Genomic DNA, 27,112 nt, shown 5'->3' on the forward strand with positions numbered 1-27,112 from the left:
CAACACCCAGACTCCCTCTCCACCTCTCCTTCTCCGTCTCCGTCTCCTATCCTCTCCCCCAATCTCCTGACCGCTCCCTCACAGCCTCTCATTTTTGTCTCAAATATTCAATCTTTCTCCTTCTCTCTTTCTTTCTCCCCACCTTCATGCGCGCGCGCACACACACACACACACACACACACACACACACTCATATATATACACAGAGCAGCAGCAGCAGACCCAGCACCCAAGGGTCTGTCCCCTGGGCATGAGTGCTGAACAGAGGCCCCATGTTAAGGCACCTTTGTACACATATTGCATGTGGCAAACGGGCACAAATTTTATGTGCATGTGTGCATAGTATTTGTGTAAACCCTTGCTCCTGGGCCTTTGTAGGCTGCCTATGGCTCCTTCACTGGATAGTTCAGACTAAATTTGGGCATGCTAATCAAAGGGGGCAGGGCTAAGCAGAGCACCTCTGGCTCTGGCCACAGTACCAGCCCCACACCAGGTACTGCAGAGACAAACGTGGCCAAGACGGAGCCTGTCTGTCTGTGGCTCACTACCTAATGGGGAGAAGGATGTCAAGAGAATTATTGCTCAGATACATGAAAGTACGTGTGAACAAAGGCACAGCTGGAGGTGTTGCCAGGGAGATATCCTAGGGACAGGTGGGTCTGGGAGGGTCCAGCCCATCTTCCAGGCTCTCACACTATTCCCTCAGTCCCAGATCAATGTAACTCCTGGAAATGGACTGGAGATGCTGCTCTTATTAAATAAACTTGGAGGGGCCCAAAATTCTAAGTGTCACTGGAGTGTAGTAATGGAGCCTGACTTCAGGGTGTCTGAGATCTGAAGGATGTGATGAGAAATGAGAGCACTGGGCACAGTGGCTCCAGGCAGGGGGAACTGCACAGGTAGTGGCTCTGCAGTAGGGTACAGTGGCTGTCACCAGTCCTGACATAAGGCCATATGGGGCCCAGAGAGAAAGGGCAGGGTGCCCTGAAATGAGGCATATCCTTGGTTCTGATCCTGATAAAGTATGGGGGCTCCAGACGGTGGGGACTCAGTCCACCTGGGTCAGGGGAGCATGGAACCAAGATGGAGGGGCATGGAGGGCAGTGGTGACCCCCACCGCCAGAGAGCAGGGGCCACCTCCACCGCAGACAGAGGAAGAGAGTTGGACTGAGTTTGCGACAAGGAGAAACCACGGCCAAAGCAGGTTTGAAATGGGAAGCAAAGAAGGGCACTCAGAAGAAAGCTTTGCAATGAACTGGCTAGAAAGCAAAGCACCCGGCTCCAAAAGAAGCAAAGACCAGAAACGGAGCCTCGCACTCCTGGGATTCAGTCTTCTGGTTTTGATGAAGTCCCCTTCTCTGGAGGAACACCTCCCGTATCTCATAACTTAATTATTGCATTAAGTAATTTATTAGCCACCATCAAACTTCCATGTACTTGCTTCTCCCGCCCACCAGGGGGCCTCCCAGCTCCAGGCCTCAGGGACTGGAAGTCACTGTCCTGCTGTCCTCTCCCGTGCACCCGGTTGGGATTCCTAGCACCTTGATCTTGGCAGATTAATGATTCTACAAGCAAGGAGACCTCCCCTGTAATGGTGTGTGTGTGTGTGTGTGTGTGTGTGTGTGTGTGTATGTGTGTGTGTGTGTGTGTGTGTGTGTGTGCGCGCACGCGCGCAAGAACAGCAGCCAAGAGGAGGTGGTGGTGCTTTCATTCATTCAAAACAGTCCATGAAAACCAACCACAGTTGGTCATGACCAAAGCCCCCCCACTCCCCACCCCCTCCAAGTGTAAATCCAACATCACGGGTCAGTGAAAAATCTGGGCCCCAATGCTCATGTGTGTTTCAAAGAAAAAAATCGAATCTACATTCCCCAAAACACAGTTTATGAGGTCACAGCTCTTACGACAGTGACACACAACACCCTCCTTTGCCCACTAAGTTCTGAAATGCAGGTACACCTTGTGAGGTTTTGGAGGAATTTACACAAAAATAGTTAAGGGACAATGTTGTTACCACCCCAAATCCAGCTGTGTGGTATACAATAAGACCTCTGTGAGTCTGCTGTAATTTTAAGAAATAACCACCCCAGTCCAAGTTCTTACAAGAAAACTATATTCTTTTAAAGAAAATGAAAATATCCTCAAAGGAAAAACTTAATTTAAGTCAAATCACATCCGTTTGTAGTGGAGCCTGGTACACAGCGCGCGCGCACAGGGGCTTCCCGGGCCGGCGCGCAGTGCGCCCGCTCGCGGCCGCTCCTCGCCCCCACCTGCGGCTGGAGCTGGGAGCGAGGTCCTGGCCGGGGGCTGAGGATGGTGGGGAGGGGCAAGGCCCAAGCCAGGGGCCAGGGCAGGGGAAACTGTGGCTGAAAACACCCTCGAGCCCCCATGGCCAAATCCCACAATGTTCCCACAAAAACAAGACACCCTCCTCACCCACCAGCGGGCAAGGCACTTAGGAAACACAAGCCGACCTGTGCCCTCCGCGACCCCAGGGCGCACGCTTGGAGAGGGTCCCAGGCGCCTTCCGAACCAAGGAAAGTGGCACCCCGTGGAGAGTCCCCGCCAAGGAAGGAGGACCTCTCCACCTTTCCCGCCCAGCGACCCACAGCCCAGGAGGCTGCAGGGGCACAGGGAGTCCTGGAACCGAAAGCTGGTGAGTGGGCAGGTGGGAGGCAGCAGGGCACCCGAGGGAAGTGGCTTGGGGAGGCACAGACGGTGAATAAATAGAAGTAGCTTCAACGCGGGGGTCCGGCCCCTGCGGCAGGCCAGCAGCTAGGTAGGTGTTGGATGGAGTGGGTGGAAGCGGCGGCAGGGCCCACGGGACACTGACCAGGGCCACCCTCCCTCCTCCCACGTCCACGCCCACCCCACCCCAGCTCAGAGCTCAGTGACGTGCACAGCGGGGGAGGGAAGTGGGCCGTGCCCGAGGCGCCGCAGGTGGCAACGTCGGCACAGCAGGTGGCCCTCCAGGGGATAACAGCGGCGTCCGTCCTCTCCGCTCAGCTGCAACCCGCAGTCCTAGGAAAGAACACAGGCGGGGACACCAGAGTAAGAGGGGAGGGGGCACAACCAGGATAATCGGAGGTCAGGGAGTGGGGACAGATCGGTAGGCTCTGGACAACACGGCTGGCACTCTGCCAGGGGCAGAACAAGGACCCCTGTGCGCACTGGAGGTGCCTCTTGGACACCAAGAGTAAGGCACCGATGTGGGCCCGGAGGGAGGGGACAAAAAGCTGAGCCTTGGAAGAGGAAGAGGCAAAAGAGACCGGAGGAGAAAATGCAAGCGAGGAAAACCAAACCCGGTGGGTCCTGGGGACAGGGAGGGGGCCGGGGAGGAGGGGCGGCCAGTGTGCAGGAAGTGCTCCACATCAGGGGAGCGGAATGTCTGACCCAAGCGGCTTCAAGAGCGACCTTAGGGGGACTGGGGGTATGGTGCAGGGCTGGAGTATGTCCCATAGCCTAGTGTGCAAGAAGGGGACCTGGGTTAGAGCCCCACCAGAGGGGGGAGGGGTAACGTGACACAAAGCCTCTGAGACCCAGCCTGCCCCACTCCCACCGTAGGGCTGGGCTGCCGCCATGAAGTCACAGCCCCAGGTCCCAAGTCACTCCTGCTGCAGGTCTTCTCCTATCCTTCCTCACACCCCTACCTTGTCCTGCTACTTGCCCCTGCCCACCAGAGGGGAGGAGGAAGGGAGGCTGGACCCCTAGCTCCACCCACAGCCTGGGGCAGGGGCAACAGGCCCCAGCAGCCTGTTGGGCTTCAGCCACTGGCCAAGGACTGTGGTCATCCCCTGGGATGGCTAAGCAGGCAGAGGGGCACTGAGGCCCTGTTAGTGCTGGAGGGGAAGCCATGGCCCCTCTAGAGACTACAGCTCTCCTCCTCCTCCTTCCTGGGTCCCCCAGCAGGACTCTGCTCCCACTGGGCCATCTGCCCCCACCAAACACCTCACTGTTCCTACTGCAGACCCCCCTTCTCTCCTTGGGACTCTGTAACCAACGTACTCTCCTTGGTTTCCTACCACTCCTCTGTCCTCCCTTTCCCGCCCCTTAATACCAGTATTCCTGGGGTTTTCTCCTCCCTCTACAACCCTCCCTGGAAGGCCTCATCTGTTCCCCAGCTTCCAGTGCCACGTGTTCCCTTGACAAGCTCCCCTTCCCCTGTGGCAGAGTGATAAGAATTGGATTTCCCCTCCAAACTTTTTTTTTTTTTTTTTTGGCACCAGGGAAGGACCCCAGGGGCTCTTAAGCACTGAGCCACATCCCCAGCCCCTTTTCTGTATTTTCTTTAAAGACAGTGTCTGGCTGAGTTGCTGAGGCTGGCTTTGAACTCCAAGCTACTGGGATTACAGGCGTGCACCACGGTGTCCAGCTTCCCCTCCGACTTTGACTGTAAACCAAACAGGCTCCTTATATGAACAGTGACTCTCAGACCCACAACAGCAAACAAGGCAGTCAGTGATCCCTGAGAAGGGAGGCCAGGAGATAACCTTCCACTGCCCATCTCTCCGGAATTCCTACAGCTGCTGGCGGAGTCTGATTCCAGCACATCTGGAATTCAGTCCACCAGACATCTGGAGTCTCCAGCTACCAAAAATAAGAGGAGCTCATCCCTCCTCCGTCGCCATCACTGCTGCAGCCTAGATGTGGAACAGCCCCCAAGGCCCAGCCCATGATGCCCCTGGAAGGCAGCGGAACTCCTAACGGGTTTAAGGCTAGGTGCAGTGGCACATTCCCGCCATCCCAGTCACTCAGGAGGCTGAGGCAAGAGGATCATAAGCTTAAGGCCAGCCTGGGCAAGTTAGCAAGACTCTGTCTCAAAAAATTAAAAAAGAGCTGGGAATGCAGCTGGGTGGTGGAACACCCCCAGGTTGAGGGCACACCTTCAACAGAACTTTGAACCCCACACACACTGCTTCTTCCTCCTTCTCTTCTGTGTCCCAGCCAAGAGGTCAGCAGCTTTGCTCCATCACACACTCCCCCCAATGATGTGCCACCACAGGCCCCAAATGACACAGCCAACCAATCAGGGGCTGAACACTCTTAAAACTATGAGCCAAAAATAAACCTTTTCTCTTTATAAATTGATTGTCTCGGGTATTTGTTACAGCAACAGAAAGTTGACTGTCACACTCTCTGCTGGAGTCCTGGTGGACTTCCCACCCCCTCGAACTCCTACATCCAATCACCTCCCAAGTCTAGTCCCTTCTCCTGCCTTCCTCAAGTCGGTCCACGTCCCTGAACCCAGGACTACAGCCCTGACTCTGGCAGCCTCCTCAGGACCTCCCTACTGCACCCGCTTCCACTCTCTGCGTGGATGTGTGTGTCTTCTCTGCAATCCAGCGCAACCTGTCATTCCTTTTTGTCTCCATTGTCCTCAGGCTAAGTCCGCGTTCCTTAGGCTCCCGTGTCCTTTTGTTCTGTTTTTTATATTTTCTAGTTGTAGATGGACACAATACCTTTATTTTATTTTTTAAATTTTTATGTGGTGCTGAGGATCCAACCCAGTGCCCCACACACACGAGGCAAGCGCTCTACCACGGAGCCACAACTCAGTCCCTCCTGTGTCATTTTGTCCCCAGCTCCTGCTCACTTCTCCAATGACACAAAAACCACCATCCTCCCTTTGTACCTAAGCACATTTTGGTTCTGTTGCCTAGAAATGCCCTTCTCACTGCCTTTTTTTTTAATATATAAGTCATCAATAGACCTTTATTTCATTTACTTATATGTGGTGCTGAGGATCAAACCCAGGGCCTCACATATGCCAGGCAAGTGCTCTACCTCTGAGCCTCAGCCCCAGCCCATCTCAATGCCTTCTTGGCTCTTATTATTCATCATTCAAGTCTTGGCTTGGTGTCACCTCCTCCAGAAAGCCTTCCCCGATTTTCCAAGGCCTCCCCTGTGTTCTGTGCCCTCCCCTGAACAGCACCCATCACCCTGGGCAAATATAGCCGAGTGGACATCCCTCCCGGGCAGCAGGAACTGATGATGCTGTCATAACTGTAGCACCCCCTATACTGTAAATAGCAAATATTTGATTAAATGGGAAAATGGGGGCTGGGGGGGTGGCAGAGAGTGCTGAGAGGAGACGGGCAGAATGGAGCAGGAGCCGTAAAAGAGGAGGTGGGCCTGCAGGACACCGTGGGGCAGGAGACCTGAAGAGGAGGGGACCACCCGGCCACAGGCCTTCCGGGGGGGGGGGCCCAGGCTCACCTCACAGTGATAGCATTCCACGTGGTAGTCTCTGTCCATGGACACCACGCGGATGGTGGTCTCGCAGCCCTGGAGGAAGAGTGACGGACACGTGAGCAGCTCACTGGACCTGGAGGCAGACTGTGCCAAGTGCATACCTGGCCGTCTGCACCACTCATCTACCACCCAGCCCAGCACCCCACCCTGCGGGCACAGACCCAGCACTTCCTGAGGCCACATCAGTGCCCAGGCCTCAGGCCCCCCCACCGCCATGGCCAACAGCTCCTCGGGTGTCGTGAGTGTCACAGGGTGCCACAGGGTGTCCATGTGAGTGTGTGTGACCTTCACTTCTGGAGGCAGGGAAGGTCACCCTGAGCCCTGCTTGTCCAGGCAGCAGCCCGGGACAGACAGCTCACGGGGCAGAGCCCGGCCCTGAGACGGCCGCTGTGCCCCAAGCTGGCAGCTGCCCAGACCTCCCTCGGCCTCCCCCACCCACCCAGCCTCAACCTGCAGAGTTCAGCAGACCCAGGAGCCACCTCCCTCCATGGAGAAAGGAGCGGGGAAGGAGTGGGGCAGCCACTGGTTCCTACCTGTGCAGGGAGGATGGGACGGGCACAGGAGGCACATTTTGGTGCAAAAACCCTGGAGGAATAAAGGAAACCAGAAGTGACCAACAGTGTGACCACAGGCCAAGGACACAGGTCCACCCACCCAGCCCCAAGACTTGGCCCAAGCATCAGGCCTTCCCTCCTCCTGTGGCTGCTTCCTGGCTCCCGCTGTGCCTTCTGGGTACTGCCCTTTCATCTGGCTCCCAGTTCCCCTCCACCCTCTCCCACCTCCAGAATGCCCTCAGGATCTGTCCTGCCATCTCGCTCATGCTTCCTGGGAGTTCCGTGCCACTTAAAGTCCAGGTTTGGTTCACCCCTGCTGAGACCTCTGTGAGACCTGGCTCCACCCTGAGTACCAGGGACAGGTGGCCAGGACCAACGCAAGAGAGGCAGCAGCACAGGAGCGAGCCTGGGCCTGGAGCCGCAGCAAGGGGAATGGACCACGGGCCCCAGACAGAGAGGAGAAGGGGTCTGTCAGGACTCGAGTCCCATCCTGGGGGAGAGGCCCAGCCCTGGAGTGGGGAGGGCAGTTAGGAGAGTCCCCGCCACTTGGAAGAGGGCACCCGCAGGCGGAGGCAGGCACGGCTGGTGGCTGAACTGCCCGAGAGAAGTGGTCAAAGCAGACGTCAGAGTGTTCAAGGGCGGGTCAGAAGAGGACAGACCAAGGATGGAAAACACAGACAGCCAGGCCCAAAAAATGCTCCCCGGGGTGACAGCCCGGGTGGCGCCTGCTTCACGGCAGCAGCCACTCACGTGTGATAGTCCCTGACGCAGTAGATGTTGCTGTCCACGTCCACGGTGAAGGGCACCCCGTCCAGGCACTCGTTGCACACGGAGCACCGGAAGCAGCCCGGGTGGTAGGACTTGCCCAGGGCCTGCAGGATCTGGGGGTGGGAGGCACTGAAGGGTCAGCGTGGGCAGAAGGCTCAGCAGTGCCCCCGGGGGAGGCTGTGACTCTGAGCCCCTGGCAGGTCTGGAACAGGTGAGAGGGTGGGGTCCTCAGACTCCGCCAGTGTCAGAGGGGCCCCAGGAGGCTAGGGGAGGGTCTCACCATCTCCATGATGAGGTGTCCACACACGCTGCACTTGTCAGCTGTTTGCTGGAACCCGGAGTACTGGGAAGGGGACACAGGATGCAGGACGTCATATGACAAAGGGGCACTCGATGCCCAGTCAGCACCTACCTCCTGGCCTGAGGCCTCCATGGGAGTCAGAGGGAGTCCTGCCCCTGCTCCCACCATGGCACGGCCAAGGGCACAGCCTGCACTCACCAGGAAGTCCTCCTGGCAGTACACCTTCTCTCCCACGTTGTAGAACGCCTTCCCGCGAAGTCGTCTCCCTGTGAGGACGAGGGGTGGCAAGGGGGACCCTGGAATGCCGAACAGGATGGAGCCAGCGTCCATCTCTCGGCTCTCTCCTCCAACCGATGAGAGGACGGACGGATGATGGATGCATTTTAAAATTTCCCCTTAATGTCATTATTGTTATAATAATAAGCATTTCAAAAAAAAAATCAGAACACACTGTCAACAGAACACTGGCAAGAGGCTGTCAAGGCAAATATGAGAACGATTTTTGGAGCTGGATGCCGTGGTGGTGCACGCCTGGAATCCCAGAGGCTGAGGCAGGAGGATCGCAAGTTCAAAGCCGGCCTCAGCAACTTAGCAAGGTCCTAAGCAACTTAGTGAGACCCTGTCTCTAAATAAAATTTTTTAAAAAGGCTAGGAATGTGACTTAGTGGTTAAGTGCCCGCAGGTTCAATCCCCAGTACCAAAAAAGAAAAATAACTTTTTTTAAAATTTTTTTTGCAGTGAGGGGATTAAATCCAGGGCATCTCTGATGTATGGCAAGGGCTCTAACTTAGCTATTCCCCCAGCTCTTCGTATTTGTTATTTTGAGATAAGATTTTGCCAAGTTTCCTAGGCTGCTCTTGAACTTGCACTCCTCTTGCCTCAGCCTCCCAAGTGGCTAGGATTACAGGTGTGCACCATTGCACGCAGCTACAAAATGAATCTTCTTAATCTATAAATATTAGAAATACAACTCTTTGGGGCTGAGATTGTAGCTCAGTGGAAAAGTGCTTGCCTCGCATGCCTGAGACACTGAGTTCCATCCTCAGCACCACATTAAAATAAATATACTGTGTGTTCATCTATAACTAAAAAATATACATAAAAATATTTAAAAAAAAAAAAGGGGGCTGGGGATGTGGCTCAAGCGGTAGCGCGCTTGCCTCACATGCGTGCGGCCTGGGTTGGATCCTCAGCACCACATACCAACAAAGATGTTGTGTCGGCAGAGAACTAGAAAATAAAAATATTTAAAAAAAAAAAGAAATACAACTCTTTTGCCCACTTTGAAAGAGCATTCTGGTCAGAACAAAAGCTGCAGCCAACCTGGCAGCTATCAGAGGCTTTCCCATCACCATTAGGTGTCAGTTCCTGACTAGCAACAAGAGGGAGTATCCTCAACCTAATAATGGTGTCCCTGAGAAGCACACAGCTAGCACCCAGTATGACAGTGAAATATTACATTGTTTCCGCTTTAGATTAAACTTGTACTAAAGGTTCTCGCAGTGCAACAAATGAAAAACAGAAAGGCAATAAGTACTTGGGAGGCTAAGGCAGGAAGATCAGGATTTGAAGGCTGACCTTGGCAATGTAACAAGACCCTGTCTCAAAATTTTTGAAAAAGAGAAAGGAGTGGGGATGTTAGGGATTTAGCTCAGTGGTACAGCACTTGCCTAGCATGTGTGAGGCACTGAGTTCAATCCTCAACATCACATAAAAATAAATAAAGGGATTATGTCCATCTACAACTAAAAAAAAATATATATATATATATATATATATATATATATATTTAAACTAAAGAATAAACTTGCCAGGTGCAGTGGTGCACGCCTGTAATCTCAGCAGAGCTCGGGAGGCTGAAGCAGGAGGATCGGGAGTTCAAAGCCAGCCTCAGCAACAGTGAGGCACTAAGCAACTCAGTAAGACCCTGTCTCTAAATTAAATTCAAAATAGGGCTGGGGAATGTGGCTCAGTGGTTGAGTGCCCCTGAGCTCAATCCCCAGTACCCTCCCACCGAAAAAGAATAAAATTATGGAAAGATACCTATGACCTTATACTGTAAAATCAAACTTAGCTGAGAGAAATTTAAAAAGACTTACAATAGAGCTGGGGGCATAGCTCATCAGTAAAGTGCTTGCCTGCCATAACATGAGACCCTGGTTGAATCCCCAGTACCACAGGGGGCAAAAAAAAAAAAAAAAAGACCTTTACAAATACAAAAAGACATACCATCAGTAGACAACGATTTTCCACTGAAGTTTCTGCAGAGAGAGGGCTGGGAGCTCTCATTCTGGATTCTCTTTTCAAGAATATTTGCACAGCAAACTACTTAGAAGACAAGAGAGTCCTCTGGGAACAGAGGGCAGGTCTGTTTGCATCTAGTATTATGAAAATAAAAGGTTCCTCCAGGATAATGGTCAAGCAGCTTTGCTGGCAGCCTACTATAAAACAGTAGGATCCTTGCTGGGGTGGTGGTGCATGCCTGTAATCCCGGCCACTCAAGAGGCAGTGAGCGGCAGGAGGATCATTTGAGCCCAAGAACCAAAGACCAGCCTGGACAACACAGCAAGACCCCCCCCAAAAAAAAAGTCTCAAAAAAAATGGGTTCCTTAAGCCCCTCGGCCCTGACATACACCACCCTCTGTGTGGATCGTCTCCCTAGCCACTCTGTGTCAACTCTGTGGGACTCCAGGGGGAGGCAGAAGGGAAGAGAACAGGGAGCTCAGGCAGGGAATCTCCAACCACAGGCCTCTTGTCTTCTGTCAGCATCACAGAAGAAAGGCTGGTTATCCTGTCAGCTTGCAAGAAGGGTGAAATCTCAGACCTCCACACTTTGTAACAGTCACGTTCATGGCTTTGAACCTTAGGGGATTAATTTTTCCCTAATGCCATCCAATCAAGATCTAGCACTCTCTTTTCTTTCCTTCCTTCCTTCCTTCCTTCCTTCCTTCCTTCCTTCCTTCCTTCCTTCCTTCTTTCTTTTTCTTTCTTTCTTTTTTCTTGTAAAAACTGATATGCCAACTCTAAAATTTATGTTAAAATTCATTAATAAACATGCAAAGAGCCGGGCATGGTGGCACATGCCTGTAATCCCAGTGACTCGGGAGTCTGAGGCAAGGGGATTGCAAGTTCACAGCCAGCCTTGGCAACTTAGTGAGGCCCTAAGCAACTTTGCAAGACTCTGTCTCAAAATAAAAAAAAAAAATAAAAAGGGCTGGGGATGTGGCGCAGTGGTTAAGCACCCCTGGGAACCAGAATTGCCCAAGTAATCTTGACAAAGATCAGCCAACCTGGAAGACTTATGGTACCTATTTTATAGGCTTATAGCAATCAAGATAATATTGAGATAAGGAAAGACGCAAAAAAAAATCAACAGAACAAAATAAAGTCCCAAATACTTATAATATATTTCTTTTTTTTTTTCGGGGCGGGGGGTTATAAAGAATTGAACTCAGGGGCATCCAACCACTGAGCCACATCCCCAGACTTATTTTGTATTTTATTTAGAGACAGGGTTTCACTGAGTTGCTTAACACCTCACTGTTGCTGAGGCTGACTTTAAACTTGCGATCCTCCTGCCTCAGCCTCTGGAGCTGCTGGGATTACAGGCGTGAGCCACTGCGCCCAGCTTAAACCCTAAACATTTCAACAAATACACAAGGAGGAAAATAAATTCTTCAGCAGATGGTGCAAGAACAACTGGATAACCTTATAGAAAAACAATAAAACTCAATTCCTTTCCTTACACCATCCACAACAATTAATATGAACTGGTCATCAACCTGAACATGAAACCTAGCAACTTAGAGCTTCCAGAAGAAAATTACAGGAGACGATCACTGTGACTAAGGGAGGACAAAAACTTTTTAAGTCACAGAAAGCGGGCTGGTGACGTAACTCAATCATAGAGCATTTGCCTAGCGTGTGAGAGGCCCTAGATTGGATCCCCAACACCACAAAACAAACAAACAAACAAAAAAACATCAAAGGACATCATTAAAAATGTTTTTAAGAATCACACTAGAGGCAGGCTTGGTAGGTCCTGTCTGTAATTCCAGCAACTCAAGAGGCTGAGGCAGGAGTTTGAGGCCAGCTTGGGCAACTTAGAGAGAATGTCTCAAAATAAAAACTTTAAAAAGGGCTGGAGATGTCATTTACTGTGTGCCTAGCATGTGTAAAGCCCTGGGATCAATACCTGGTTCTCAAAAAAAAAAAAAAAAAGAAAAAAAAAGAAAGAAAGAAAGAAGAAGAATCACACTAGGAGAAAATATTCATAAAACATGCATCTGACAATTTATACTCAGAATAAATATATATATGTAAAATCCTATAATTTAATAATTAAAAGATAGCTGGGTGTAGTGGCACACACCTGTAATCACAGCAACTCAGGAGGCTGAGGCAGGAGGATCACAAGTTTGAGGCCAGCCTCAGCAACTTTAGTGAAGCCCTAAGCAACATAGTGAGACCCTGTCTCAAAATGGAAATAAAAGGGGTAGGGAATGTAGCTGAGTGGTTAAATGACCCTGGGTTCAACCCCCAGCAACAATTTTAAAATTGTACCAACTCCCAATTCTAAAAAAAATAATAATAATAAAAAAAATAAAATTAAAATAAATAATAAATAAATAAAGGTAGTAGTCATGAACAAACTTTCCAAAATATATATTAATGTCCAAGAAGCAAACAAGATGTTGAACCTCATTAGTCACCAAGGAAATATAAATTAAAACCACATTAAGATACCACCCATTAAAATGGTTAAAATTTAAAAGACAAAATGCCAATTGTTGGAAATATGTAGACTAGCCGCACTCTCTTCCATTTCTACTGGGAGTGTAAAATGGAAGAACCCCTTTGGAAAACAGTCCAGTGGTTTCTTATAAAGTTAAACATACACTCACCCTGTGACCCAGAAATTCCACTCCTTGGAATTTACTCAAGAGAAATGAAAACATATGTCCACAAAGTGAACTCTACAAGAATGTTCACAGAACAATCTAGTATCTATCAGAAGTTAATGGATAAACAAACTGTGGTGTGTTCATACAATGGATTCCTATTCAATAATAAAAAGGAGTGAGTTACTGATATACACAATGTAATGGATTGGGGAAAAAAAAGGCATGCTCAGCAAAAGAAACTAGCCACCAAATGGGACATACTACACAAATGCATTTATATAAAGTTCCAGAAGAGACAAAACTAATCTGTAGCTAGAAATCAGAATACTGAGCTGGACTCAGTGATACCCACTTGTAATCCCAGCTATTTTGGAGGCTGAGGCAGGAGGAGAGCAAGTTTGAGGCCAACCTCAGCAACAACTTAAAGAGACCCTGTCTCAAATATAAAGGAGTGAGGCCAGGCATGGTGACACATGCCTATACTCCCAGCTGCTCAGGAGGCTGAGGTAGGAGGATTGCAAGTTCAAAGCCAGTCTCAGCAACTTAGGCCCTAAACAAGTTAGCAAGAACTAGTCTCTAAATAAAATATAAAAAGGGCTGGGGATGTGGCTCAGCAGTAGAGTGCCCTAGAGTTCTCCTGTACCTTAGGAAAGAAAGAAAGGAAGGAAGAAAGAACTAGAATACTGGCTGGGCAGGTCTGACAGGAAGAACACATGAGAATCAACTGAAAACTGGCAAGATGGCGTCCAGGCGTGGGGGTGCAGACCTGTAATCCCAGCTGCTCAGGAAGCTAAAGCAGGTGAATCGTGAGTTCAAAACCAGCCTCAGCAATTTAGCGAGGCCCTAAACAACTTAGTAAGACCCCGTCTCAAAATTTAAAAAATAAATAAATAAATGGTAAGTTGAACTTTCTGAGGGTGTTTAAAACTTCTTATATCTTCATTAGGGGTGTGAACGTACCCATTCCTCCAAACCCTTTTTGCTGTGTGCCTAACGGCTGGCTCTGTAACTCTGGGGTGGAGCAACTCACCTCTATGTACCTAAGATCTGTCTGTTACACTGAAAGTAAATTGTTCTCAATTGATCTGCAGAACCACAAAAATTCATTAACTAATTAATTACCAGTCGATGGGGGAGGGGCCTAAAGGAATCTCCTGGGTGTGGAAAGGCTCGACAGGATCCGGGTGGTTACAACAGAGACCCATACGTACATACATATGATAAAACATATCGAGCTGGAATATACTTAGGATCTATATATTTTTCATTTTAAATGTTGATAAACACAAAAGAGACTATCAAAAATGCTGAGGCAGATTTGGGGGAAAAAAAAAAAAGAACCAAAGGGAACATCTAGAAATATAACAGTTCAATCACTGAATTGAAAAGCTAAACAGAAGAGTTAAACAGAATATTGAACACAGCTGAAGAGAAAAATCAGCGATCTGGATTTCAGATTTTTTTTCTTTTTATTTCAGATTTTTGAGAAGACAGAGCTGAAGAAATTAGACCGAGGGGCTGGGGCTGGGGGCTGGGCTCAGTGGCAGAGCGCTTGATTGGCATGTGTGAGGTACTGGGTTCGATTCTCAGCACCACATATAAATAAATAAAATAAAGGCATGCTGTCCATCTATAACTACAAAAAAAAAAAAATTAATTAATTAATTAAACAGAATTCAACAGGGAGGAGAGGGTGGGCTCAGTGCCAGAGCACAAGCCTAGATAGATGGGAGGGGCCAGGGTTCCATCCCCAGCACCAAATGGAAACAAAGAGAGTAAACAAAATAAACAAAGGGAGGTGGAGAAGTAGATAATATGCAGGGGAGGTTAAGAGACAGAACTGCACTGTGTGCCTGTAACCCAGCTCCCAGGGAAGCAGGAGGCAGGAGGACCACAAGCTCAAGGCTAGCCGGGTGGCACAGCAGAACCTCCTCTTTCTTTTTATTTGTTGGGGGAGGGTTACCAGGGGCTGAGCTCAGGGGCACTCAACCACTGAGCCACATCCCCAGCCCTATTTTGTATTTTATTTAGAGACAGGGTCTCACTGAGTTGCTTAGTGCCTCACTGTTGCTGAGGCTGGCTTTGAACTCGTGATCCTCCTGCCTCAGCCTCCTGAGCTGCTGGGATTACAGACGTGAGCCACTGTGCCCAGCTAGTACCTCCTCTTAAAACACACACACACACACACACACACACACACACACTGGAATGAGAAAACCTCATATTTCTCATTTGGATCCTAGAAGGAAATAACTGAGAATAAGACAGAAGCAATTTTGGAAAATAAAACAGCTGAGATTTTCCCCCAGTCAATAAAAGACTTGAATATTCAGGAATCACAGTGAGTCCCAAGCAGGACAAATATAGGAAAACACACCTAAATACAGCAAACTACAAAAACACTACATTTTCTGTACTTTCTATATTCTAAGCGGTAATCCTTGAAGGTGTACATATGGCAGTGTATTGCTTTTGTTGCTACTGCTTGCCCTTCTCATCATGGCATCATTTAAAAAATAAGTTCTGGGGCTGGGATTGTGGCTCAGCGGTAGAGCGCTCGCCTAGCATGGGCGGGACCCGGGTTCGTTCCTCAGCACCACATAAAGCTTCAGCTTTACATAAAAATAAAGGCATTGTGTTGTGTCCATCTACACCTAATAAAATAAATATTAAAAAAATAAAAAATAAGTTATTTTTTGTTTCTATTTTTTTTTTTTTTTTAGTTTTAGTTGGTACAATATCTATTTTGATTTTTATGTGGTGCTGAGGATCGAACCCAGTGCCTCATGCATGCCAGGCAAGCACTCTACCTCTGAGCCACAACCCCAGCCCTTGTTTGGTTTTGGTTTTTGTTTTGCAGTATTGGAAACGTGCCAGGGAGCACTCTTACCACTGAACTACACCTCCAGCCAGCCAGGAATCTAACCATCCATCCATCTATTTATACTAGAAATTGAACCCAGAAACACTTCACCACTCAGCCAGATCCCAAGGCCCTTTTCATTTTTTTGACAACTTGCTAAATTGCCAAGGCCTGAAATTTGTGATCTTCCTGCCTCATCCTCCCAAGTGGCAGGAATTACAGGTGAGCACCACACTGATGAGTATTGTAATTCCAATGCAGCCAAAATTGTCATTGTCAGTCTCTGCTTTTACATTCAGTGTGACTAAAGAAAAACAAAAACAAAACAAAACCTTCTTACCAGAAGACTGGTCAATAAACATATGGTCCCTTTATTCCTAGAAGTATCAAGTTTTGCTGGGCATGGTGGCCCACACCTGTAATCCCAGGGGCTCAGGAAGCTGAGGCAGGAGGATCACGAGTTCAAAGCCAGCCTCAGCAATGGTGAGGTGCTGAGCAACTCAGTGAGACCCTGTCTCTAAATAAAACACAACATAGGGCTGGGGATGTGGCTCAGTGGTCAATGCCCCTGATTTCACTCCTAGTACCCAGTACCAAAAAAAAAAAAAAAAAAAAAGTATCTAGTTTTTGCTGTTCACATTAAATATTTGCTACATCTGGATTTCTTTTTTTATATGGATAACCAATTTTTCCAGAACCATTTACAATGACACCGCTATCATCTATCAAGTTTCCATGTGGACGTGAGTGGGTTCTAGACTCTGCATTTTTTTTTCTTTTTGTTTTTTTTTGTACCAGGAATTGAACTGAGAGCATTCAACCACTGAGCCACATCCCCAGCCCTATTTTGTATTTTTTTATTTAGAGACAGGGTCTCACTGAGTTGCTTAGCACCTCACCATTGCTGAGGCTGGCTTTGAACTCGTGATCCTCCTGCCTCAGCCTCCTGAGCTCCTGGGATTATAGGTGTGCACCACCATGCCCGGCCCTGGACTCTCTATTTTGTCCTGCAGGTCTGTTTATCTTTGCATCAACACCCAGGAAAGCAACTGTTATGGTTTGGACCTCTGATGTCCCCTGAAGAGCTCACATGTTAGGCAAGTATCCGTGTTTAGATTAATAGTCTGGAAGGACTACTGGAGGGTAACTGTAGGCAAGTGGAACATGGCTAGAAGAGGTGGGTTACTAGGGGCAGGCCACCGGACTCCATCTGTCCCTGGTTCCTTGCTTGCTCACTCTCTTTGCTTCTTGGCTGCCAGGAGCTGAGTAGCTCTCCTCAGCAGCTACCCTCACGGCAGCTGGGAACCCGCTCACCATGATGTTCTGCTTCACTCAGGCTCAGAACAATGAAGTCAGTGGACCATGAACTGAACCTCTGAAACGATGAGCCCAAAAGAAAGTTTCCTTCCTCTAAGTTGTTCCTGTCGGATATTTTAGTCACGGGGCTGAAAAGCTAACACAATAATTAATGTAACTGTACAATAGGTATTGATACCTAGTAGTAGAAGGTTCTAGAACTTGTTCTTCTTCCTAAAAGATCTTCTTGACGATTTGTAGTCCTTTGCTTATCCATTTAAATTTTAGAATTAGCTTGTCAAAGTCATGAAAATCTGCTTGATTGGAACTCTAATGCATTTCTAGATCAATTTAGGAAAAACTGACATCTCTACACTATTGAATATACCTATGCAAGATTACGGCATTTACCTTTGTCCACTTTAATGACTAGGTTGTCCAGGAAAAAGCTAAATAGAAGAACTGATTATAAGAATCATAGTGGCTTTTTTATTTTAAGGTATATTTTTCTAGCCAGGCATGATGGTAATCCCAGTGGACGGGAGGCTGAGGCAGGAGAATCTCGAGTTCAAGGCGAGCCTCAGCAATACAGCAAAGCTTGAAGCAACTTAGTAAGACCCTGTCTCAAAAAAATAAAAAGGGCTGGGGATGTGGCTCAGTGGTTGAGCATCTCTGGGTTTAATCCCTCATGGGGTGGGGGAAGGCATCAGAATTTAGCCACACTATTGGCTGCTGCTTTATCATAGAACCTGAACTCACTGCACATCCACCCATAAGCCTGGATTCCTTTACCCATACAGAGTACTGGTTCAGAGACTCAGGCAAGTCTGTCAATCAAATCACAGCACACCCATTAGCTACAGGAATTGGTTCAGGTATGGATGTGTGAGATGACCTGGCCAATAAGATACAAAGAGGTCTGGTAGGCAATTTCTAGAAAAGAAGTTTCCCTACTGCAAGGCACTGCCCAGAAGAGACATCTCCCTTTTCCCCAGACGGGTGGAATGAAACTGAAGTCTCCAGCTGCTACCTGGACATCTCAGCACTAATGAGAGAAATTGTCCTAAGGATGAACCCAAAAGTAAGGGCAACCCTGTTGAGATAATCACAGGACCTGAGCCACTAGAACAAACCCTGCCTGCAGCCAGGCCTCTCAGGGGCTCAGAACTAAGGCTTCCCCAGCAGCTTCCCTGTTAGCGGCAGCTGAACGCCTGCAGAAAATAGTGAACTCAATCCGGAGAGTATGCATGGGAAGGGACAGAAGGAGTGCTTCATGAGAGCTAGAAGGCAACTGGCTCAGACTGACAAGGGGCTCCCCACAGGGAAAGGGGTTAATGGAACATTTGGTAGTGTGGGGGAACCCTGAAGGTATAATAAAGCAAGAAAATAAAGCGTTATAAGAAAAAGCCTTTTTTTTTTTTTTCAGGATTGAACCCAGGGTTGCTCTACCACTGAGCTATACCCCCAGCCATTATTTATTTCTTTATTTGTATTTTGAGACAGGATCTCACTAAGTTTCTGAGCCTAGCCTGAATCTGCAATTCTCCTGCCTCCTAAATCGCTGGGATTACAGGCGTGAGGGAAAGCACCCGACTGGAAGAAAACATTTTTTAAAAGAGACCCTGTCCCCCTGGCTGGGGATGTGGCTCAAGCGGTAGCGCGCTCGCCTGGCATGCGTGCGGCACGGGTTCGATCCTCAGCACCACATACAAACAAAGATGTTGTGTCCGCCAAGAACTAAAATATAAATATTAAAAAATTCTCTATCTCTCTCTCACTTTCCTCTCTCATTAAAAAAAAAAAAAAAAGAGATCCTGTCTCTAAATTAAAAATGTAAAAAAGGGCTGGGGATATGGCTCAGTGTTAAGTGTCCCTGAGTTTAACACCTGGTAACAAAAAAAGATACTTTTCAGGCCGGGTACCACGACACATTCTATAATCCCAGCAACTCAGGAGACTGAGGCAGGAAGATCAAAAGTTCAAGACTAGTCTCAGCATCTTAGCGAGACACTCAACATCTCAGTGAGACCCTGTCTCAAAATTAAAAAAGTAAAAAAACGGAGGGCTGGAATTGTGGCTCAGTGGTAGAGCACTTGCCCTGCATATGTGAGGCACTGGGTTCCATCCTCAGCACCGCATAAAATAAATAGGTAAAACAAAGGTACTGTGTCCCTGTTCAATTAAAAAAATAATTTTTTTTTTTTTTTAAAGAGGCTGGGGATGTGTCTCAAGCGGTAGCGCGCTCGCCTGGCATGCGTGCGGCCCGGGTTCGATCCTCAGCACCACATACCAACAAAGATATTGTGTCCGCCGAGAACTAAAAAAATAAATATTAAAAAAAAAAATTTTTTTAAAGAATAAAATTTAAAAAAAAAACATGACTGGGATTGTAGCTGTCGTAAAGTGCCCCTGGGTTCAATCCTCAGTACTGAGGGAAAGAGAACTGTTTAATGTAACACTTTGCATACATTATTCTGTAATAAAATGTTAAAATGTTTAGCACAAGCAAATAAAAGATGTCTGCTTCAAGGCAAAGTCTGGAAGAACAGTGGGAAAATCAAGAATACAGATCTATTAGGGCAGTAGGATTACAGTTACTTTTTTAGTTTCATAATTTTGTTTAAGTTAAATTATAAAATTTATAGTTTATACTGTGTGTAAAATAGGGACCAAAAATAAAGGGCAGGAAAAAAGTATCAGGCCTATGTCCAGAAGACTGTCACGGGCTCCACACCTGCTCCCTGGCAGACACCAGCACCTTGCACAGGGGGAAGACCCCAAAGCAGGGGAGCAGAAGGACAGCCTTTCCCTACACCAGCAATAGGCTCCTCACTGGCTCCACAGCTCCCCACCCAGGCCCTAGCAGATCCCCCCAGCAGCCTGTGCCTCTCAAACAGGCCAGACCCATGTGCACGGTAAGACTGTGACCAGCCTACTCCACACTCTAACCTGGGCCAGGGCTGGGTGGACCATCTGCCTAGGAACTGGGTGCCTGGGGTTCAAGAGGGACAGGGAAGGGGTTACCTACCGCAGGAGTCACAGATGAAGCAGTCGGTGTGGTACAGGCTCCCCATCGCCTGGCACGCCTGCCTCGCTCCATAGATGCCGAGCCCACACTTGATGCAAATGCCTATAGGAGGAGAGGCAGGACAGAGCAGTGGTTGGCGCCACGGACTCTGGAGTCAGATGGACAGACATCTACCTCCCAGTCCTGATGCCTCCCATCTGCCTGGCCTTGGGCAGGTTAACTTCTCTAGGCCAACATAATTTAGTCTCTAATGACACAAGGGGACCCTAAAGGAAACCCACTACTGATACTATCGTCTGAGGATTCCAGAGCACCTGACACAGGGTCAGAGCCAACTGAGGTCAACCGCGTAGTTATTAGACGCATCAATACCTAGAAATGTCATCCTAAGCCCCGCATTCTTGGACTAAGAGAAAAATCCTTTCTGCTGTCCATGAACCAAATCCTATTCTTCAGAATCAAAATATGTATTTTCTGACCCAGACACAGAGAGTGAAGACCACACAGGTGCACCCAAGGCAGTCGCCGACCCTCCTGGGGCTCCCTTCCTCATCTGTACTACAGGCCCACGCCGTCTCCTGTTCAGTCAGCACACAGACATGCACCGCCTGCCACACAGCCCACAGGCGCTGGAAAAATTCTACCATGGACTGAAGTCCCCTCCCCCAAGGAGCCTGGATTCCATGGAGGTGACAGACAACAGCAGCTAAATAATGTGTCAGGTAGAAACAAGCAACAGAAAAAAGTCAGGCTGGGAACAGATCTAGGGGCCGGGGTGCAGCTCAGTGGTAGAGTGCGTGCCCTGCGTGCATGAGGTCCTGGGTTCAATTCCAGCACCACCCCCCCACCCCACCCCACCCCACACACACAAGAATATGTCTGAGACTGTGATTTTTAAAAAGAATGATCAGGGAAGGCCCTGCTGACAAGGCGGTATTTGAACAAAGACCTGAAGAAAGTAAGATAAGTCACTGAGCAGGCATCTGGGACTCCAGGATGGAATTGGGGACCACTCTTAGCTGAGGGAAGGGAGCAGGGGTGCCCCATGGGTCTGGTAGTGGGTGGAAAGGAGAAATGACCAGGAATGCCAGGATAGAGCCTGGTTCCAGCCCTAGTGGACTCTCTGACCAGCCCTCCTGGAGACCCAGCAGGCAGCCAGCCTGAGTAACTCCTCAGGGAGTTACTCAGGGCCCCCAGTACCCCACAGGGCATGAAGGTGGCTCCACCTACACTCCAGGCCCTCAATCTACAGCTGTTCCAGGACATACTGCCATCCCCCTCCCTCTTGCCTTCTCTGTCTTTACATGGGTTAAGTATCCCTTATCTGAAATGCTTAGGATCCAAAGTGTTTTCAATTTGGGGGTTTTTCAGATTTTGGAATATCTGCAGACTTTAAGCTTCCCTCACCAGAAAATCTGAAATCAAAAATGCCAAAGTCTGAAACTTTTTGAGTGTCAATTTCATGCTCAAAAATGTTGTGGATTTTGGAGCTTTTCATATTTTCAGATTAGGGATGCTCCATCTGTGTGACCATGGCCAAGTCTCTCCTACCTTTTGTATGCTCTTTCCCATCTGATCTCACCTCCTTTTTGGTTTCCAGGATTTAACCTACACCTGGTTTCTCCCCTCCCAGCTCTTCTGGTTACTCCCCTGCTCAGTCCTGGCCTCTGAGGTGTGGGGAGGATCAATTCAGATGCCTCAAAACCACAGGAAGCCGGGCATGGTGGCGCATGCCTGTCATCTCAGCGACTCCAGCTCTAGAGGCTGAGGAAGGAGGATTGAGAGTTCAAAGCCAGCCTCAGCAATTTAGCAAGACACTTAGCAACTCAGCAAGGCCCTGTCTCTAAATAAAATACCAAAAAAGGGGGGGGGGGGCAGCTGGGGATATGGCTCGTGGTTAAGCACCCTGGGGTCAATTCCCAGTACCAATAAATAAATAAATAGATAAAACCACAGAAGAGCTGGGGAGGGTGGTTTGCTCCCAGCTACTGAGGAGGCTGAGGCAAAAGGATAGATTGCAAGTTCAAGGCCAGCCACAAAAAAACGTAAGGAGACCCTGTCTCGAAATAAAAAAATAAAAGGGTCAGGGGTGCAGCTCAGTGGGAGAGCACCTACCTAGCACGCACAGGATCCTTAGGTCAATCCCCAGCACCCCAACTTAAACCAGGCAGGAACACACGGATGGCCGGGGGGACCCAGGTACGGTTCTACAGATGGCTCCGAGGTGAGAAGGCAGGCCCACAGGCATGGCCAGAGACCCTAATTTTTCAAGAAAAGCTAGACATCTAGATCTGTATATGAAATCCTTCTATTCTGAAATTAATTACTAACTTAAGTGTTCTCAAAATGTAGAGACCAAGCAAACCCTTGCTGCAGGTCCCTGTGCATGGCCGCAGCTTCCCAGGTCTCCTGCACAGTCCCATCTTCTCACCCTGCCCAGGGCTCCAGGTGTGACCTCCAGCCTGGACTCCCGAGTGCTGGTTCCCCTCTCAGAAGGCCCCAGACACTCTGTGTGCAGACACAGCTGCAGACTCCCCCAAACCACTATAGATTGTGGCTCCCCCTCAGGAGATGGTGTGTTCATGTACCCAGGTTCTGGGCTCTTCAGGTGGGTGCCTCACCCTCACCTCTAGTTGGGAACCTCTGTCCCCTCACCTTGACTTCACTCCTTCCCCTCACTCCCTCTGGCCTCCCAGCCTGGCCCCCAGTAATCCATTCCCCAAACTGCAGCCAGACTGCTCATTCTTGTCCATTAGCTTTGAGAATCGGACCTTGTCATTTCCCTGATTAAGCTACTGGGAAAACAGAGAAAGGAGAAAAGAAGAAAACCCGGGTGCTTCTGGAGAAACAGAAATGAAGGGTGGATAAAGAAAGGAAGAGCCGATTCTATTCTGCATTATTCATTTTTGCATTTTATTTGATTTTTCTCTAAATATGTACATACACCACTTTAATAAAAATATACTGGGCTGGGGATATAGCTCAGTTGGTAGAGTGCTTGCCTTGCATGCACAGGCCCTGGGTTCAATCCCCAGCACCACCAAAAAAAAAAAAAGAAAGAAAAAAAAAAAGAAAAAGAAAAAGAAAAGAAAGAAAGAAAAATACACTAAAAAAGAAGCAGGAGCATGAGAGACCCAGAAATTAGGAAGCAGGATGCTGTGAGGAGAGCAAACTCCACATTGTTGGATACCACAATGAGATGAGACATTTCGGGCTGGGGCCTTGCATCACTAGTGTCCTGTGTGAGACGTGGGCCAGTCAAGTGAGAGGAGATACAGCAGGTGGCCATGGGGAATAGGAAGGTATTTAAATTAGCAAAGATGATCTCAGCAAAACACTGGGAGGGGAAGAATGTTTGAAAGGGCTGGGGCGTCCTTCATGGGGTGTGGCCATATAGGTTTGAGAGTCATCTTTACTCTTTACTTTTTTTTTTTTTTTAGTGAAATACCCTTGTGCAAATTTATAACAGGAGGAAAGCTGAAGATGGAGAAGGTGGAGGTTGGAGACAGAGGACTCTTATCCTCTTAGGTGGCAGGAGCGAGGGGCTGGCTGTGGACAGGAGAGAGCCTGGGGTTGAGAAACAGGAAGCCAGCGGAGACAATATTGACCACAATATTCTATGTGAAGTGGAAAGCAAGGATGGACATCAGAGGGGAGAGGAAGGGTGCTCAGGAAACGGAAGAGCCAAGTGACCTAGTCTTAGGGAGACCACTGAGGCTGAAATCCAAAAATCTGCTGTGGTCCCAGGAGCATCCTCTGAGCCCCTCAGCCTGGGGGAGCAGCAGGAAAGGAGCAGCGGGAGCCAGGGTCACGCTGGGCAGATAATTGAGAGGAATCTGAGGTCGTGGTGAGAAGCAGCTGCTGGAACTGAAGGTGCTGGAGAGAAGCAAAAGCAGGGTGTGGCCCCGGAGTGGGTGGCCAGAGAGAAGGCAGCAGGCTACGCAGCGGAAAGAGGTTCCAGGGGCCTGAGGTTGGTGACAGGCTAGTGGCAGGAGACCTCAGGGAGGAGAGGGAAAGTTCCAAAGACATCACTGAATGACAAAGAGTGACCAAGAGGTCAGCGGGCACCAGAGCCAAAGAGAAGTGACGAAGGATGGCACAAAGAGAAATGCTCTGTGCATTAGGTTTCTCGAGATCGCTGGTGCTCATGCTACCTGGAGACGACCTATTATTCCAATTGAACTTATAATATTACTTTTTTTTTTGTACTGGGGTTTGAACCAAGGGGTGTTTTACCACTGTCACATTCCCAGTCCTTTTAATTTTTTATTTTGAAGGCAGGGTCTTACTAAGTTGCCCAGACTGGCCTCAAACTTCTGATCCTTCTACTTCAGTCTCTGGAGTTGCTGAGATTACAGGCACGTGCCACCCCACCCAGCTTAAAATTGCCACTTTTTTTGGTGGTGAGGGGGGAGGGGTACCAGGGATGGAACTCAGGGGCACTCAACCACTGAGCCATATCCCCAGTCCTATTTTGTATTTTATTTAATATATAGAGAGAAGGGTCTCACTGAGTAGCTTAGCATCTTGCTTTTGCTGAGGCTGGCTTTGAACTTGCAATCCTCCTGCGTCAGACTCCCAAGCCACTTGGATTACAAGCGTGGGCCACCACCGGGCCAAAATTGCCACTCTTGTACCTCAAAAAAGTCAAATGTCATTAGAACCATAATGTTTATCTAAATCTCAATTTCTGGCTGTTCTTGGGGGGAGGACAATCTGTCTGTCCTCTCAGACTCCCAAATGGCTACAAAGCTGAGCCCCAGCTCCTCTTTAGAAAGGATAGCCCCCTGACCTCTACCATTTTCTACTATTGGCCCCTTCACTTCCAACATTACCTGATGGGACTAGGGCCACCCAGAGTAACATAATGATTCTGGGTGGCCATGGATACTCAGCCACACCCCTCACCCAAGCTCTGCAATATTCAAGGAACAGAAAAGGGCCACTATTTCCTCAAGAGAGCACTGAAGAGTGTTCCTTTTGAACGGAATGGCTCTGCTCCTGGCATCTGCCTGGCACAGGAGGCAAGAGCTCCTCTCTCATCTCTTTGCTACCAGCAGCCACCAGACCTGCCAAACCACAAATTCTCACCCTGTCTCCCCACATGGGAGGTGCTCCCCAACCCCCAAACAGGCCAACCCTTCAGTGCACACATGCCCTTGACCCCCTGGCCCCTCCTGGTTGCAATCCTCTGGGGCCTTCTTAAATCTTCCTTGGCCTTGTTTTGCTCACTTCCTTCTCTCTGCCTGGGATGCTCCCATCTGGCCTGCAATATACAGCCTCCTCATCTCTCAAGATCCAGTTCAGGGCCAGGCACACAAGCATAATTCCAGGGCTTGGGAGGCTGAGGCAGGAGGATCCCGAATTCAAAGTCCCAACCTCAGCAACTTAGCAAGACCCTGTCTCAAATTTTTAAAAAATATAAAAAGGGCTGGGGGTGTGGCTCAGTGGCTCAGCGCCCCCTAGGTTCAATCCCAAAAAATCCAGTAAAGCGCAGTCCAGAGCCGCTAGCTCCATTGAGTGTAAGAAAGATAGAAATCCCAGGACAGCCTCATTCCCAGGCTTGATCACCCTTGACAATCATCTGTCTAAAGCCAGGGGCCTCCACCCTATGGGTTTATCAGGAAGGGAGGGAGGGATACTCTCTCCTTGGGCTCTATAATACTTCTGTGCCCCACCTCTCCCGAAGAGTTGTTGAAAGGCATGAGAAAGCCAGGGAGGGGCTGGGAAACAGAAGCTGTCAGACTGGTGAGCTTTGCAAATTCATAAGAAGCACAATTCCTTTAAGATACACATCCACAGCACAGCCTCGAGCAGCCCAGTGTGCCTGGCTGGGTCTTCCTCTCCCACAAGGTGGGCTCTTCCTCCCTCCCACAGTCTCCACCTCCCGCCACTAGCATCCCCACAGCCTCGGGTCAGGCGGGTCCAAGAGTACCCAGGGTTCTCCACCTTCCTGTTCCTGTCCACACCCCCATACTGCTGGGGGCATGCCGGGCGTCCCTTCTGATCACGAAACATCAAGGAAGGTAAACAGAAGCAATCACCAAGGGTTAAGAAGAGATGCCCTGGGCTGGGGATACAGCTCAGTTGGTAGAGCGCTTGCCTCACAAGCACAAGGCCCTGGATTCAATCCCCAGCACAGAAGAAGAAGAAAAAGAAATGATCAGGGAAAAAAAAAATTGCTTATTCTATCTGCCAACCTGACTTTTTCTCTAACTCTCTAAGCGCATCAACTTACTTTGCTAGAGCCCCTTCTGGCGGGAGACCTAGACAGTTAGCTGCTGTTCGCAATAACTGGGCTATTCGCAAAACGTCGCCGGCTCGCTAGCCCCGCGGGCGACACAGCTTCTTAATCCTGGTGCCTCTTCCACCCGCCCAGTGCCTGGCCCACCCGGAGCTCTCCTCTGTCTCGGGCCAGCGCGCAGAGGGCTGCGCGGCCGAGTTCGCTCACCGAAGTAGTCCCGCGCCGTGCGCGCCTCCAGCGCCCGCTCCAGCTCCCGGGTAAGCGCCTCCAGCCGTCGCTCGGCCGCGCTCGGGCCGCCCTCTCGGCCCGGGGGCAGCTGCAGAGAAGGCAGAGGGAAGGGGGCCGGCCCAGCAGGCTCCGGGGAGCGAGCCGGAGCAAGGCAGGCGCCGGGCAGGAGCAAGTCGGCATAGGCGCCCGCCGAGCCGCGGGAGCCCAAACTGGACACGCTGGAGCGGGCACTGCCCACAGACGACGGACCTGGGCCCGGACGCAGGTCGGAGCGACCGGAGCGTGGGCTGCCGTGGCGTTGGTCGTAGCCGAGGCTGATTCCGCTGGAGCGAGTGCTACCGCCGCCGCCGCCACCGTCGGAGCCCGCCAGACTGACCCGCGGGCTGCCCGCCGGCTGCGCGCTGAGCTCGGGAGCCACTGCGCGCCGCGGGCCTCTCTCCCCGCGGCTCAGTCCGTCCGGCCCAGCCTCGGGGCCGCCGCCGCCCTTGCCTCTGCGGCCCAGCGCCTGCACCGCCTCCTCTCCCGGCCCGGGCCGCGGCCCCCGTCGACCCCTGCCTGGAGAGTCACCACCCGGCTCCAGCTCCCGCAGGGCCAGCCCAGCCAGGAGTAGGGCCGCCTCGTCCACGGCCGCCCGGGAGCGCTGCATGGCCCGGCCCGCCGGCCCTAGCGCGTCA

The 27,112-nt window shown here is 49.8% G+C and overlaps 1 protein-coding gene across 1 annotated transcript; it reads right to left on the reverse strand.

Moving 5' to 3' along the window:
* Positions 1-2,085: 2,085 nt before the first annotated feature.
* On the reverse strand, positions 2,086-27,112 carry Wtip (WT1 interacting protein). The gene is made up of 8 exons (XM_026391233.2): positions 26,418-27,112; positions 19,967-20,068; positions 8,074-8,141; positions 7,855-7,917; positions 7,557-7,687; positions 6,786-6,837; positions 6,217-6,285; positions 2,086-3,021 (listed from the first exon to the last, which is right to left on the reverse strand). Exons 1-8 carry the CDS (start codon positions 27,082-27,084, stop codon positions 2,881-2,883), a joined length of 1,293 nt encoding a protein of 430 aa, XP_026247018.1. The 5' UTR covers positions 27,085-27,112; the 3' UTR covers positions 2,086-2,880.

The sequence above is a fragment of the Urocitellus parryii genome, chromosome 15 (genome assembly GCF_045843805.1).
Source record: "Urocitellus parryii isolate mUroPar1 chromosome 15, mUroPar1.hap1, whole genome shotgun sequence".
Lineage (NCBI taxonomy): Eukaryota > Metazoa > Chordata > Mammalia > Rodentia > Sciuridae > Urocitellus > Urocitellus parryii.